A 16,661-nucleotide genomic window follows, 5' to 3' on the forward strand; every position below is an offset into this window, starting at 1 on the left:
GCTCTGTGGGATCTCCTCGTTCATAGTTAGTATGCCAGCCAAATACAAGTTCCTGGAGATCGACAGTAGAATGGGGCTTTTGACCATACACCACTTCCAAGAAACTTCTAGTTGGCCTCTGTAGGAAGGAAGGCAGACTCTGAACTACAGAGATGAACCTTTCGTCTAATTTTGCAAGCCTCATGGTCTTATTTACCTATTTCTTAACAATTTTACAGGCTGCATTTTCGATCCAAAATTCTCAGGGTAGTTCACAGTGATCCATAAAACCAACTTGTTAAGACCAAGTAAATCCATAAGCCTTAAAAATACAAGCGAATGAATCCAATGTAGCAGGAGGAAAAAGGCTAAAATGGTGCAGTACCTGACTAGGTAGGATGTGGGAGACTGGGATTCAAGCCCCCACTTGGCCATGAAGCATACTGGGTGACCTTTCTCTCAGCCTAAAATAACCTCACATGGTTGTTGTGGGTATAAAAGTACACCATCTCGGACTCTGTGGAGGAAAGATGGGGTGTAAATGCAATAATAGATATTGCCAGGGAATCAAAGACTTGGTGAAATGAAAAGTCCTCTGTTTTGCCTCCCTTCCAACACTACAATTCTGTGGAAGGAACCACGAAGGTCACCCATAGCTTCAGGAGGCAAAATGGAGGACTTTTCATTTCACCAATGGGGACGTGGTCTAAACCACTGAGCCTCTTGGGCTTGCCAATCAGAAGGTTGGCATTTCGAATCTCTGTGATGGGGTGAGCTCCCATAGCTGTGTCCCAGTTCCTGCCAACCTAGCAGTTCAAAAGCATGCCAGTGCAAGTAGATAAATAGGTACTGCTGTGGTGGGAAGGTAAAGGGCGTTTCCATGCGCTCTGGTTTCCGTCATGGTGTCTCGTTGTGCCAGAAGCGGTTTAGTCATGCTGACCACATGACCTGGAAAGCTGTCTGTGGACAAATGCCAGCTCCCTCGGCCTGAAAGTGAGATGAGCACCACAACCCCATAGTTGCCTTTCACTGGACTTAACCGTCCAGGGGTCCTTTACCTTTTTACCTTTTACAACTCTGTAACTGGATAAGGGTGGGTGAGTAAAACTGCTTCAAAGGTACAGTAACTTGTGTAAAGAATCTTAGATTGTATAAATATAAGACCCGCAAGAAATCATGATCATTTAGCTGGAACAAGCACAGAAATTGATAGAACTTGCATATTTAACACCAGCTGAGGCTCTGCCTCTGCCTATATAGACTAAAAGGGCAGATTTAATTTCAGTCATAGAGTGCAGCAGCAGAACGATGTCATCAGGAAGCCACAGGGACATCTGTCTTAGTTGTGAAGAGCTTCATGCTTTAATCAGCAAATGCAAAATTAGCATATTCATGCTTTAAATGCTCAAATTATTTTCCCCATTGTTTAAAAGTAAGCTTATAGTGTGAGGTAAAGAGAATGACTGGAAATGATTCAGGACTCAGCTAAACTGGTAGGGAAAAAGCGATTTATATGTGTTGTATGTGCGATATAACTTTGTGACGGGGAGTGGGAGCTGCTGTGGTCTAAACCACCGAGCCTCTTGGGTTTGCCGGTCAGAACATCAGGGATTTGAATCCGCATGATGGGGTGAGCTCCCGTTGCTCTGTCCTAGCTCCTGCCAACCTAGCAGTTCAAAAGCACACCAGTGCAAGTAGATAAATAAGTACCTCTGTGGCAGGAAGGTAAACGGAATTTCCAAGTGCTATGGTTTCTGTTACGGTGTTCCATTGCACCAGAAGCGGTTTAGTCACGCTGGCCTCATGACCGGTAAATGTGTCTGTGGACAAACGCTGGCTCCCCCGGCCTGAAGCAAGATGATTGCTACAACCTCATAGTCGCCTGACTGGACTTAACCGTCCAGAGGTCATTTACCTTTTATTTACCTTTTATAACACTGTGTCACCAGGTGGCGACATGGAGCCCCGTTTTCCCTGTACCTGTTTTCCCTGTTTAAATTCACAATGCTTTAAACTGAAACACTTCTCTGATGTGTCTAGATCCAGCCTCATATTATACCATGTACTGTTTCAGGTGAGCAAGGGCGTTCCACAGAGCTCTTTATTCAGGATTGAAAAGGACGTATACTGGCAATGCATTATTATTCTAACTTAGAATCATTGCTTCGAAGCAATGATTCTTCAATATCAACTTTGCTAGATTAGTCATGTTGTTCGGATGCCTGATTATCATCTTTCAAAGCAACTACTCTATTCCAAACTTAAGAATGGAAAGCGTAAGGCTGGTGGTCAACAAAAGAGGTTTAAAGACTCTCTCAAGAGCCAGTGTGGTGTAGTGGTTAAGAGCGGTAGTCTCGTAATCTGGGGAACTGGGTTCGCGTCTCCGCTCCTCCACATGCAGCTGCTGGGTGACGTTGGGCTGTTCACACTTCTCTGAAGTCTCTCAGCCCCACTCACCTCACAGAGTGTTTGTTGTGGGGGAGGAAGGGAAAGGAGAATGTTAGCCGCTTTGAGACTCCTTAAAGGGAGTGAAAGGCGGGATATCAAATCCAAACTACTACTCCTACTCCTACTCCTCTTCCTCTTCTTCTTCTTCTTCTTCTTCTTCTTCTCCTCCTCCTCCTCCTCCTCCTCCTCAAGGCAAATCAAAACAAATGTAGGAAACACTGGCCTGCGAGTGCTCCAGTTGGAGAACAACCTTTACCAAAGGTGTCATGGACTTTGAAGATGCTCAAACTCAGGACGAAAGAGAGAAATGTGCTAAGAGGAAGGCATGCTTGGCAAACCCTCACCATGATCAACTTCCGCTTGGCAACCTATGTCCACACTGTGGAAGGATGTATGGATCCAGAATTGGACTCCACAGTCACTTACGGACTCACTGTTAAGACCGTGTTCATGGAAGAAAATCTTACTCAGCTACAAGTGATCGCTAAAGAAGAAGAAGAATTAGCCTAACAGTAGTTAACACTTTGTGAACTGGTGGGCAGATGCCCAAGCTTCACACAGGGGGGTGGGGTTTGCTTTCCTCCAAAGCAAAGTTAGCTAACTGTCCCATCTCCTACCTGCCAGTTTCCCCAGTGATTTCTGTTTTGGCATGTCATGATGAAATCACTGAGGGCTGCCTATTGGGCAGTAACCACCCAGTCTTCATTTTCAGAAATCTAGAAAGCTTGAGATCTGGTTACCTGAAGAAACATCTGCCTCTGTGCTGGGGTTTTGTGTGTAGGCTCCTCCTTGGAGTGCCTCAGGGATGCAAGAAAGGGCATGTTCAGTGGTGGTGCCCCATTTATGCAACTAGTTCCAGGGGAGGACTTCAATCTTCCAAATTTCAGTGGCGCCCTACACAAGGCCAAAATTTTGGGCCCCCTGCCTCTCGCCTTCTGTTCATAGTTGTGTTGTCTTGTGACACCCCCTAAGCTCAGCACCGAGTGCAGTAGCCCTAAATCTTCCTCTGCCAGCTCCCCAGGAAGCCTCACCTGGTACCCTCTTTGCTATCATTCTGATGCCCAGTGATTGCCTTTTTATTCTCCCAGGCTTTTAGAAGTCCGGAGTCTTATATTGTTTTATATGATTTTGGGATCCATCTGTCTCAGGAGACAGGGTTCCTAAGGATTTCACTGTTAGCTTCTCATTGCAAACCACCCTGCTAACCATTTCAGAAGTTGTAAGTCAATCTAATGACCACATTTGCATTAAATATTTTTAATGGCTGCAAGTGCTTTTAAAGGAGGGAGGATGCTCTCTCTTCCAATCTACCTCTCACCCAGCAGGAGCCAATGATTCTAGGCTGAGAGGAACAGAAATTTCTTGCCAAAAGTCTGGAAGCTATATTTTTCTAATACCCGCTCACAGCTTATTCTGCTGGCCCCCAAATTTGCTACTCCTACACTCCCCAAATTGCACTAACCAAGAGTAGCCCCAGGTGTATGCAATAAAGGATAATGGAGTCCACTTTAGTTGATATAAGATACACTCAATGCACAAGAAAATGTCCCCTAATGACTTAGGTTAAAATCCTCTGAACTCAGTAGATTATACCACGCATAGGCAAACTCGGCCCTCCAGATGTTTTGGGACTACAACTCCCATAATCCCTAGCTAACAGGACCAGTGGTCGGGGATGATGGGAGTTATAGTCCCAAAACATCTGGAGGGCCAAGCTTGCCTATGCCTGAATTATACATTTTAGTGAACCTCCATCGATAGGATCAGGCTACAAGCCCGCAAGATGCTTGGTGTAAACCAGACTGACATATCCCTTTCCCTCATAAGTGCTAACTTGCAAAGATTCTTGACAGTTTGTTGTTTACCTTGAGATACTGCAAAACATCTGCAAACTTTTCAGTGTGTTATGTCAGTCTTACACCCCCAGACATAACTGAAATCATCTCATGGGGGATCTCTCAGCCTGTCAGTCCAGGGTTTGTATCAATGAGAAGCAGTTCATTGTGAACCCCTGTTCAGAGACTAAGCAGCCCCCAAATCTCTAATGCAGTAGTAGGACTTGTGAGGTGTTTGGCACCAGAATATTATGATCATTGTAACAACTGAATATGCACATCATTTGGAGCAACTGTGACTTTAATTTTTGCTGTTAATATTGTTTCCTTCCTTTTGAAGTGAGGTTTTTATGTTTTAAGAAGAAAGCACCCTCAATTTAGGGGAGATTAAACAAACCCTTTACGCAGGTGGCGCTGTGGGTTAAAGCCTCAGCGCCTAGGACTTGCCGATTGAAAGGTCGGCAGTTCGAATCCCTGCGGCGGGGTGCGCTCCCGCTGCTTGGTCCCAGCGCCTGCCAACCTAGCAGTTCGAAAGCACCTCCGGGTGCAAGTAGATAAATAGGGACCGCCTACCAGCGGGAAGGTAAACAGCGTTTCCGTGTGCAGCTCTGGCTCGCCAGATGCAGCTTTGTCACACTGGCCACGTGACCCGGAAGTGTCTCCGGACAGCGCTGGCCCCTGGCCTCTTAAGTGAGATGGGCGCACAACCCCAGAGTCTGTCAAGACTGGCCCGTACGGGCAGGGGTACCTTTACCTTTTACCTTTATATTGGATGCAGAAAGAAGACCATTACTGAGATTCCACCATTAAAACACAATACCCCCAAATTTGGAAAGCTTTCCCGCTCCCTGCCCCTTATTAGGAAAACAGAATGTCTTTTTTCCACCTTGACTAATCTTGAGCACCCCATCAGTGGGAAATTTGTTGAAAAATCTGTTGAAAGAGCAACTGGCACAACCAAAAGTCCCGTTGCTTAAAAAATGCATACGTTTGCCCAGATTATTCCTAATATTCTGGATCATTTTATTCCTCGATTCTTGAAGGCAACCTCTTCATTGCCATCTGTTAATTAACAGGGCCAAAGGTCATCTTGTATGATTAAAATCGACATATATTCTACTGTCATAGCATCCATACTTCCATCTGTTGTAACACAATGTCTGTAATTATGATAGGCAGGATTCGTTCTGCAGAGTGTGCTATCTACTGCTGTTTACGTAGAAACTGGCTACAAGCTGAGTTAAAGGCAGAACAAACCATTCTTGATGAGGCCTGGGAACCTGCACAGAATTGAAATTAACTTCTCCAGCCACGCCGTGTCTCAGAGTCAGCACCCAGAAACCAGCCTCCTGGGTCATAGCTGTTCCTCTTAATGGGCCCCATATGCCAGATATTTAGATGGTAATGCATACATTACACAGAGCATATGTATTGAAGAACTGTCAGGGGGCAAGTTGGCCAAGTTTGATTTATGAGTTTATAATCTAAATACTACAAGGAGAAGTAAAATAGGAGAAAAGATGGTGTAGGCTCAGTAACATTGCCCATCACTCCATAATGGGTTTGCTCTGTCTCCACGATCAGAGGCAGTAATTCTTCTGAATAACAGTTCCTGGAAGCCACAGGAGGTCCTGCTTCCCGATTTTCTGCAGCCAGCAGGTTGGCCTTTGTGAGAATAGGATGCTGAATTAGATGGGACACTGGCCTGATCCAGCACGCTCCTCTTAAGTTCTTACGTTTGAATATATGATTAGGCTGTTTCCTTTATTTTATTTATTTTTATTTATTAAATCTATACAGTGCCCAAACCCGCAGATCTCAGGGCAGTTCACAGCATAAAATCACAATATAAATAATAATATAATAATAATATTTTTTTATTTATACCCTGCCCATCTGGCCAGGTTTCCCCAGGCACTCTGGGCAGCTTCCAACAGAATATTAAAATACAATAGTCTATTAAACATTAAAAGGTTCACGAAACAGGGTTGCCTTCAGATGTATTCTAAAAACCACAAAACCCATAATAAAAATAAAAACAACAACAAACCAATAACGCCCCCCCTTCCACAACACATTTTTTAAAGGGCATTGGATGTCAGTCAGCCAGAGGCCTGGTTAAAGAGGAACGTTTTTGCCTGGTGCCTAATCATGTACAGTGGTACCTCGGGTTACATACGCTTCAGGTTACAGACGCTTCTGGTTACAGACTCCACTAACCCAGAAATAGTACCTCGGGTTAAGAACTTTGCTTCAGGATGAGAACAGAAATTGTGCTCTGGCGGCATGGCGGCAGCAGGAGGCCCCATTAGCTAAAGTGGTGCTTCAGGTTAAGAACAGTTTCAGGTTAAGAACGGACCTCCGGAACGAATTAAGTACTTAACCCGAGGTACCACTGTATAATGAAGGCGCCGGGTGAATCTCCCAGGGAGAGCATTCCACGAGCAGGGAGTTACTGCAGAAAAGGCCCGTTCTCATGTTGCCACCCTCCGGACCTCTTGTGGAGGAGGCACACAAAGAAGGGCCTCAGAAGATGATCTCAGGGTCTAGGGAGGTTCATATGGCGAGAGGCGGTCCTGAGCCTTTAAAGACTTTATAGGTCAAAACCAGCAGTTTGAATTGGGCCCAGAGACTAATTGGTAGCCAGTGCAGTCAGACCAGGATCAGTGTAATATGCTCAAAGTGCCTTGCTGCAACCTGGCTGCTGAATTCTGCACCAGCTGAAGTTTCTAAACCATATTCATAGGCAGCCCCACATATAATGCATTACAGTAATCTAACCTCGAGGTTACCAGAGCATAGACAACAGTAGTTAAGCTATCCCTGTGCATCAAATCGACGAGGTCTGAGTTTTAAGAAAGTATATATAGAGCAGGCAGGTGAGAATAAGTAGTGGCATTAAAACTCATTATGTAGTAGTTTCAAAACCTCAGGGTGTTTTGCCTTGTGAGATAGTTTACTCTTATTCTCATTTCATACATGTTGTATAGAGACTGAGATAATGGGTTGCCCACAGTTGCAGAACGAGCCTAAGGCAGAGCTGGAACTTGTCAAAATCCCCTTATCAGAGTCCACTTCTTCTATATACTGGCACACGGCAGCTTTCATTAAGGAACAAAAGTACCTAGGGAATAATAATGAATAAACGTTGATTTCTGTTTTTGTTCAAATGAATTGTTTGCCTTACAGCCCTTGAAAGAAAATGATGATGGCCATGCCTCAGAGAGAGGAAGATTATTTCTCACCTCTCCCCTAGGAAAATGTTAAATGGCTTTATGGCACTGCTGAAATAGGTAGTTGAGCCTCAAGCAGCATTCAAAGCCAACCATGGTCAGGGCTTAGATAATTTATTTTTCACCCTACTACAGCAAATAGTGAGGTAAATAAGAGATGTGGACAGTGGAGCTATTATTACTTCTTCCTCAGCTTGCTAAATACTCAATAAATGATGTGTGGGAAATGATTTTTTTCTTCTTCAGTGTAGCATCATAGATGTACTGTCCTCCGCAGATGAAAAATGCAGTGACCTAATTTGCAGTTCACAGTAAGCCACAGTGAGGCACACCAAGGTTTGGTTTAGTGTGTTGCCCAAACCCAAGCTCTCTCTCTCTAGACTAGCCATGCTCTGTAACCAAGAATAGACATTGGTTACAGCTGTGGTTAGTCTTTACAGCCAAGAGCCTGGGTTGGAATGGCATGCTATGACGACGACGACGACGACTACTACTACTGCTACTACTACTAATTTATTTATACCCCACCCATCTGGCTGGGTTTCCCCAGCCACTCTGGGTGGCTCCCAATCAAATATTTAAAACACAATACAGCATTAAACATTAAAAACTTCCCTAAACAGGGCTGCCTTCAGATGTCTTTTAAAAGTAGGATAGTTGCTTATTTCCTTGACATCTGATGGGAGGGCGTTCCACAGGGCGGGCGCCACTGAGAAGGCCCTCTGTCTGGTTCCCTGTAACCTCACCTCTTGCAATGAGGGAACCATCAGAAGGCCCTTGGCGCTGGATCTCAGTGTCTGGGCTGAACGATGGGGGTGGAGATGCTCCTTCACATATACAGGACCGAGGCCGTTGGCAGCATGGCAGCCAGGGACAAAAGAAACATCTGCAAGCTCAGATCCAGGAGTCTACACTACCCCACCAAGCCATCATTTGGCTTGACACGTTGCGTGACTCAAACCAGTCTTATCCCTCTGTTGTGGAGGGCGTAGCTGAAGCAAGCTTACCATTGTATGAGTGGTCTACGAAGTGACACAGGTGGCTGTGGGGCAGAGAATTCACCTATTGATGCCCCCTGAAGCAGATTTTGCAAAATTGTCAAGACTTCACGTAACTTAAGTTTGGGGCCTTGGTAATTTAAACAAAATTGGTTGCTTGCAGAAAAACTCTTCGACTGATGCTATGTCATAATGATCACGCACTCAAAATGTCTGTTAACTGTGAGTTGCAAATGCGACTCTGGTGGAATCCAGACACATGTTAAAAACGTTTTGAAAAATATATTGGATTTGCCATAGCTCACCATCGCCATCTAATGCCACATTTGTATAATGCACTTTACAACACGCTTAAATTTTTTTTGTTTGCAGCTGTATAGCTGAGTGCTCTGTGTATTGCGAACTTCTTAAGAATAGAGGAGGATCATATTTGGCTGAGCACTGAAAGGAATATCTATAAGGCCATATCCCTTTCAGGCACTGACTATTGGACATACTCATGAGAAGAGAAGGTTCCCTGGAAAAGACCCTGATGTTGGAAAAGATTGAGGGCACAAGGAGAAGGAGACGACAGAGGACGAGATGGTTGGACAGTGTTCTCGAAGCTACAAACATGAGTCTGACCAAACTGCGGGAGGCAGTGGAAGACAGGAGTGCCTGGCGTGCTCTGGTCCATAGGTTCACGAAGAATCGGACACGGCTAAACGACTAAACAACAACATTAGACATACTGGCTGGGCTTGATGGGATTTGTAGTCTAAGAACATTTGGAAAGATTACACATGATTGAATAGTCCTCCTTGTTGCAAAAAAAAAAAATGTTCTACATAGTAAAGAAAAGTTTAAGTGAGAGGAGTTCCAGCTTTGCCTAGCCTTTTCCCTAATATTCTAGAGTTGTACATACGAACAATTATTTTCATGGGGAAATAGTTCTCCTACCAGGAATGATTTTAGCCATCTCAACCTGCTGTTTGCATATAGTAGGCATTCATGCTGCTGCCAAAATACACACAACAGACTATTACACCGTGTTTCTTCACCTATAAAATGGGTTTAATAATATTCAATTACACACCACTCTGAGCTGTCACAATATTTAATTGGATAATGTTTGTGGAGCACTGTGCTAATAAGATACACCGTATAAATGTTAAGTATTATTCTCGCAAAAGGTCAGCGAAGAGAAGGAAACAAACCACCTATTAACAACCACCATAAATGAACCATATCCAAGTCAAGCAAGACGCTGTCTCTGCACTTTTTTAAAAAAATAAAAGATTGGTGCATTGTACAGATTTATAATTATAGATTGTGTAATGACAACGTTCTCGCTCTCTTCATGCTTTGCAAGACAAACCTCCCAGGGCAAATAATTTGATGGTTTCGGCCCAGCGACTATTTTCCTGATGGATTAGTGTATTGATGTTGAACAAAAGGGATTAATTCAGTAGTGTAATGGGGGGACCTCATGGCAGGAACCAACTGCATGTTATGCTCTTCTTCAGGGCAATACTCTTTTCCATTCTCTCCCTTTCTGGTTACTATTTCTCATTTCAGGAAGATAAGAGTGGACAGAAAGCCCACTCATCATGATACAATTTAAATATGCTCAGTGATCCCTGGATTGTCCATGTGCCTGATATAATTAAGGACATTGTTGATCCAGAACATTCAATTCAAGAAATTTGAACCGCTTAAGCTGGTTGAATTGCTTTTTGGGTTGTTATTTCTCAGATTTTTTTATATTGGGTGGCAAAATAATTCTCTTTTTTGCCATATCATTTTTATTAATTTTACAATAATGCTTTCCATTACAATCTCTCCTCTTATATTATACTATTGGGCTTTTTAGGGCCATGACTTCCTTCAAACCTTCCTTACGATTTTCTATCTTTCATTTCAAATTTCTGCATTTTCACCACTTAACCATTGCTTTCAAATAAAAAACATCAAAGCATCGTATTTTCTTATTCTTCTCTGCAGTGATTTTTATACCTTTCCTTACAAAGCTTCTTGCAATCCTACCATCATGTTTGACTGACTACAATTGTCTTTCAAATAATTTACAAATTTAGTCCAGTCCTTGATGAACTTCTGGTCCCACTGTTCTCGGATTCTTCCCGTCATTTTGGCCAGTTCCACATACTCCGGGTGGCAAAACAATTCTGCTAGTGCAAGGACCCTCTCCACTCTTTGCATGCCTGCTGAATGTGTTCTCTTGCATGGTGTAGTGGTTAGGAGTGGTAGACTCGTAATCTGGTGAACTGGGTTCACGTCTCCGCTCCTCCACATGCAGCTGCTGGGTGACTTTGGGCTAGTCACACTTCTCTGAAGTCTCTCATCCCCACTCACCTCACAGAGTGTTTGTTGTGGGGGAGGAAGGGAAAGGAGAATGTTAGCCACTTTGAGACTCCTTAAAGGTAAAGGTAAAGGGACCCATGACCATTAGGTCCAGTCGTGACCGTCTCTGGGGTTGTAGTGCTCATCTCGCTTTATTGGCCAAGGGAGCCGGCATTTGTCCGCAGACAGCTTCCGGGTCATGTGGCCAGCATGACTAAGCCGCTTCTGGTGAACCAGTGCAGCTCACGGAAATGCTGTTTATCTTCCTGCCGGAGCGGTACCTATTTACTTGCACTTTGACGTGCTTTCGAACTGCTAGGCAGGAGCAGGGACTGAGCAACGGGAGCTCACCCCGTTGCGGGGATTTGAACCGCTGACCTTCTGATCGGCAAGTCCTAGGCTCTGTGGTTTAACCCACAGCGCGACCCGCAACCCTTGCTTGAGACTCCTTAGGGTAGTGATAAAGTGGGATATCAAATCCAAACTCCTCTTCTTCTTCTTCCCAACTCTCTTGAGCAGATTTGGTAGGGCTTCCAACATATATAATAGAACATTAAACATTTAAAAACTCCCCTATACAGGGCTGCCTTCAGGTGTCTTCTAAAGGTTGTATAGCTACTTATCTCCTTGGCTTGGGGGTTGCACAACTTCATACCCTCCAACATTTCTCAAATGAAAATAAGGACATCCTAAGGAAAAGTGGGATATTCCAGGATCAGATCAGGAACTAGGATGGCTTCTTTAAAATCAGGACTGTCCCTGAAAAACAGGGACACTTGAAGGGTCTGTGGCAGTTCAGATGGCGACTGCATTTGTAATTTAGTGCATAATACATCCGTTGAAATGTACATGTTGTGAAGACTGCATGCTGCAAATAAGAGACAGCACCCTGTGCTCCTCATGGAGCTCCACCCATTAGTGGCTGGCACGGTTTTTGCTCTCCTATTTGCTGACTAGACCAGCCAGCCAGAATTGTAGCTGGAAGAGAGATGCCTGTCTTAGAGGAAGAAGCTTCCCAGCTTCCCAGGAACTGATAAGTGAATGCAACCATGAGCGCATTGTCCAGAAGGACTAACATTTATTCATGGACCTCCTAAGCAAAAGGAACTGAAGGTGTAAATTAGACTGACAGCATCCACAGTGAACTGTAATGTAAGGTTCCATTCCAAGCTATTTTTCTCTACATCCTGGCAAAAAGGCAATGAGCTATGCTTTCATGTGTCAAAGAAAACATACGTCTTGGATGTCCTTTCTTGCTTTAGGTGTTAACCCCGTCTTCTAATAGGTGTATAGCAGGAGCTAGAAACCTGTGGGTCTACACAGACGCGACAGCAATGCTTCTGAATACCAGTTGCTGGAAAACACAGGAGCTGAAGAGTGCTTTTGTGCTCATGCTCCAAGCTCCAAGCAGCATGAGCAGTGGTCCAGGACGATGGGAGTTGTAGTCCAATAACATCTCGAAGGCACCATGTTGGCTGCCGTTGCTCTACATCAGTGCTTCCCAAACTTGGGACTCCCGCTGTTTTTGGACTACAGTTCCCATCCTCCCTGACCACTGGTCCTGCCCACTACGGATAATGGGAGTTGTAGTCAAAAAGCAGCTGGAAACCCAAGCATGGGAAACATTGTTCTACATGCTTCTTGCAGATTCAAATCCCACTGTGTGTTCAAAGGATTCACTTCTCTTGCATAGCAGAGTTAGCCTTAATGCTTATCGGGGCGAAGAAACCTTTCAAGGAACTGGCTATTGGATATCCATTTTATGTGTTTTCGCAGTTGGATGAGGCATTGCCTCCCTCATAGGTTTTGGTTTCTCGCAGCTTCACATTTCCCCAGTCTTCTTCAGTTTCCTCCATTTCTGCATTTTTTTGTGATGGATGCCCATTTTTTCCGTGGGCATTTTTGTACACATTTTGTTGTCAACGTTAGAGAGCTGCATCACAACATTTGAGGAAGAGCTCTTGGCTCACGGGTTAGTTTGGAAGTGGCAAACAAGGCAGGTTTATGTTATAATGCAAACTGAAACTGACACGGGGACAAACAGAAGAAGACACCTTCACCCCGGTATGGCTCCCCTTTATCACATACACAGCCCAACAGGACAATGACAATAATCCACCAACAGCATACAAATCAATATGGCTACCAAAGGAACACAAGTGAACAACGCAAGCACGCTGACACCAAACTCTACATACATTAAGCATAATAGAAACACCACTACCCAACCCCAACTCCATGCATCTCCCCTCCCTCCACCCCCTTTTCTTTTTTTTTCTTCTCCCCCTAATGCCTCAACAAATGAAATGGATTTGTAAAAATGTTACATGGGGGGAAAAAATACGAGGCATTACACTTACACTGTAAAACAAGAAAACCCTTAATAAAATATTTTTTTAAAAAAACAGGTCAATTTTCTCCCTCCTCACTACTCCCCAGAGGCAGCACCTGACAAAGAATGGAGTCTAAGTCCCATAAAAGGCATTCTTCCTGAAAAAGGAGGAGTTGGATAAAACTGATGTGAGGGGGTCACAACCAATGGCAAACTCCTGCTCAAACTCTAGCCAGCAATGTAAAACTGCCATCAACCACCCCCATCATTCTGCCCGGACACTGAGGTCCAGCGCCGAGGGCCTTCTGGCGGTTCCCTCGTTGTGAGAAGCCAAGTTACAGGGAACCAGGCAGAGGGCCTTCTCAGCAGTGGCGTCCACCCTGTGGAACGCCCTCCCACCAGATGTCAAAGAGAAAAACAACTACCAGACTTTTAGAAGACATCTGAAGGCAGCCCTGTTTAGGGAAGCTTTTAATGTTTAGCAGACTATTGTATTTTAATATTTTGTTGGAAGCCGCCCAGAGTGGCTGGGGAAACCCAGCCAGATGGGTGGGGTATAAATAATAATATTTATTATTATTATTATTATTATTATTATTATTATTAATCATTATAATCCCTGACCATTGGCCATAGTGGCTGGAGTTGATGGGACAGGAAGTTCAGTAACACCCACAGAGCCATAGTATCACTACCCCACCTTACGGGAAATCTACCTCCCCACTCATGGGAGGGAATCAATATCCATTCTTCTCTCATCAGGATTTCATCTTCTTCCCATTTTGGGGCAAGTAACATTCTTGCAGCTGTAGTTGCATACTTAAATAAGTTTCAATACTGTTTTGGTAGTTCTACACCTATAATTCCCAAAAGGAAAGCTTCTGGGTTTTTTGTGTGCAAATGTTACTTTAAACATCTTTTTCAATTCATTATATATCATTTCCCATTAAGCTTTAACATTTAACCACATGTGATAAAAAGCACCTTCTTTCTCTGCATTTCCAACACTTATTAAATTTTGATTTATACATTTTTGCCAATCTACTAGGTGCTAGATGCCATCTATATAACATTTTCATGTCCTTTTCTCTTAAACCATAACATGCTGTAAACTTTATGTCCATATTCCACAATCGTTCCCATGTTTCCATATCTATATTATAACCAAAATTTATTGCTCAGTGTATCCTTGAAGATTTTACTTGCTCGTCCTTTGTCTCCCATTCCAATAATATCATTTTAGAGTAGACAGCACTTTGACATTACATTCCAACAGGTCTCTCTCCAATTGTGATAATTGTTATACATTTTTCTAATTCACTCTTGTGTGTTTGTGAATGGCTTCTGAGTTACTGGTTTTTTAAAAAGAAAGAAAGAAAAGAAATTGACACTATGCTCATGCTTAATACAATTTAATGACCCAATAATCCATTATGTGCACAATATAATATTAACTCGTCAATTATTTAATTTTCCTTACAGATCTGAAACGCCCTCCATTCAACATGCTTCTCCTTGGCCTCCTGTCTCTGCTTGTTTTGCAAAGTGAAGGCTTCAGCACCAGTTTTCCTGATGAAACCATTGCGGAGTTTTCAGTGAATGTTTACAATCAGCTGAGAGCTGCGGGGGAAGATGAAAACATTATTTTCTCTCCACTGGGAATATCAATCGCCATGGGAATGGTGGAACTCGGAGCTCATGGGTCCACCCTTAAGGAAATCAGACACGCCATGGGATATGAAGGTTTGAAAAACGGTAATGAGTGTTCAACAAAGCGTCAAGCGACACTTATTTGATTATTATTTTGTCCAGTCAATACATTAAAACAACAGCTTAACACTCACCTGGGATTAAATTCCATTGAACTCAGCAGGTCTTAAGATCTTAGCAGACACACATAGGGTGGTTCTGCATAACAATCTAGGAAGTATGAGTGTCACATATATATTTTTCTTTATAAATGGCTCTTTCATAGAATTCTAGACAGGATTGATCACCTGTGTTGATGGAAGTGAATTTTAATATTTCTACAAGGTCTCATCTGCTTGAAGGAAAGAAGGGGGGCCCTTAATATGTATTATTAAAGAGAAAATGATGAGTTGGTATATTAATACCTCGGCTTTCAATAATAAAAATGCCCAAGGCAGCTGACAATAAAATTCTCAATAAAAAATAACACATAAAAATCAGATAAGAGCTGATAAAAAAATAAATTAATCTTCTTTTATGCGTATTGAATGAAAAGCTGCTTGAAGGAAGATATTATATTACTTGGGGGGGGACACCTCATTTTATTTTGGCATCATGCTGATTGGGTGATGTGTATGATGTCACAAATCAACACACACACTATTCCGGGAACAGCTCTGTATTCCTTTTTAAACAAATAGTTTAAAAAGATAGTTTAAAAACTATTAATAAATAATTGCTATTTTTATTTATTTTATTAACTCAATTTATATCCCACTTACCAGCCTAGCAGCTACCTTCTATACTAGAGGCAACCACTGTCCCGTCTTCATGGGCAGCCCCACATACAGTGCATTGCAGAAGTCCAGATGGGAGGTCATCAGAGCATGGACAGCTGAGGCCAGGCTATTCCGATCCAGAAACTGCAATTGTGATAAATCATTCTAAGCTAGGCATAAGCACACAGAAGCCACTTGAGACTCGAGGGACAAGTTGAAATATAGGAGTACTCCTAGCCTATGAACCTATTCCTTCAAGCGGAGTTCATCCTCTCTCAGAACAGGCTGTACACCTGATTCCGGGACACAAAAACCTCCCACCCACCTCTCTTTACAACTTGTAAAGATTTAGCATCAGTTTATTTTCCCCACCCATCCTTCATTTCCTCCAGATGTTGGTCCAACACTTTCATAGCCTCTTGTGATTCATACGGAATAGTGAAGAGAAAGCTGGTTGCCATCAGCATACTGACGTGTTTCAAATCCATGTATAATAGCTCCCTTAGTTTCATATAGGAGAGATAATGGACCTTTGTTGGACTCCAAAGGTTATGGAGCCTGCAGCAATCTCCTAGTACAGTAGTACCTCCGGTTATGTAACCCTCTGGTTACATAAACTATGGGATGCGAAAGCGGCAAACCTGGAAATATTTGACCGGGTTTCATCATGCACAGAAGTGGTCTACTGCCACATGCGCAGAAGCAGTCCTCAGGTTGCAGAGACCTCAGAATCCAACCGGACCTCCAGAACGGATCCCGTCCGCAACCAGAGGTACTACTGTACTACTTTCTGGTAGCGATACTCCAGGTAGGAGCTTTGTTACCACTGTAACAGAGTACTCCCACCTCCCTAAGACATTCCAGAATAATACCATAGTCAAAGGTATCAAGAACCACTGAGAGACCAAGGAGAACCAACAGGGTCTTAGCTCTCTTCGTCTCTCTTCTGATAAAGCTCATAAATCAGGGCAACCCCTAAGGCTGTATTTGGGGACGCGGGTGGCGCTGTGGGTAAAAGCCTCAGCGCC

At 43.4% G+C, this 16,661-nt stretch overlaps 1 protein-coding gene across 1 annotated transcript in view; it reads left to right on the plus strand.

The window, feature by feature from the left end:
* SERPINI1 (serpin family I member 1) overlaps window positions 1-16,661 on the plus strand; it is an 89,332-nt gene that overhangs the window by 38,132 nt on the left and 34,539 nt on the right. Inside the window, exon 2 of the mRNA XM_083739864.1 lies at window positions 14,648-14,920. Coding sequence (XP_083595990.1) covers window positions 14,671-14,920 — 250 coding nt within the window. The 5' untranslated portion in view covers window positions 14,648-14,670. The remainder of the gene's footprint in view (window positions 1-14,647; window positions 14,921-16,661) is intronic.

The sequence above is a fragment of the Podarcis gaigeae genome, assembly GCF_964106915.1.
Source record: "Podarcis gaigeae genome assembly, chromosome: 5".
Lineage (NCBI taxonomy): Eukaryota > Metazoa > Chordata > Lepidosauria > Squamata > Lacertidae > Podarcis > Podarcis gaigeae.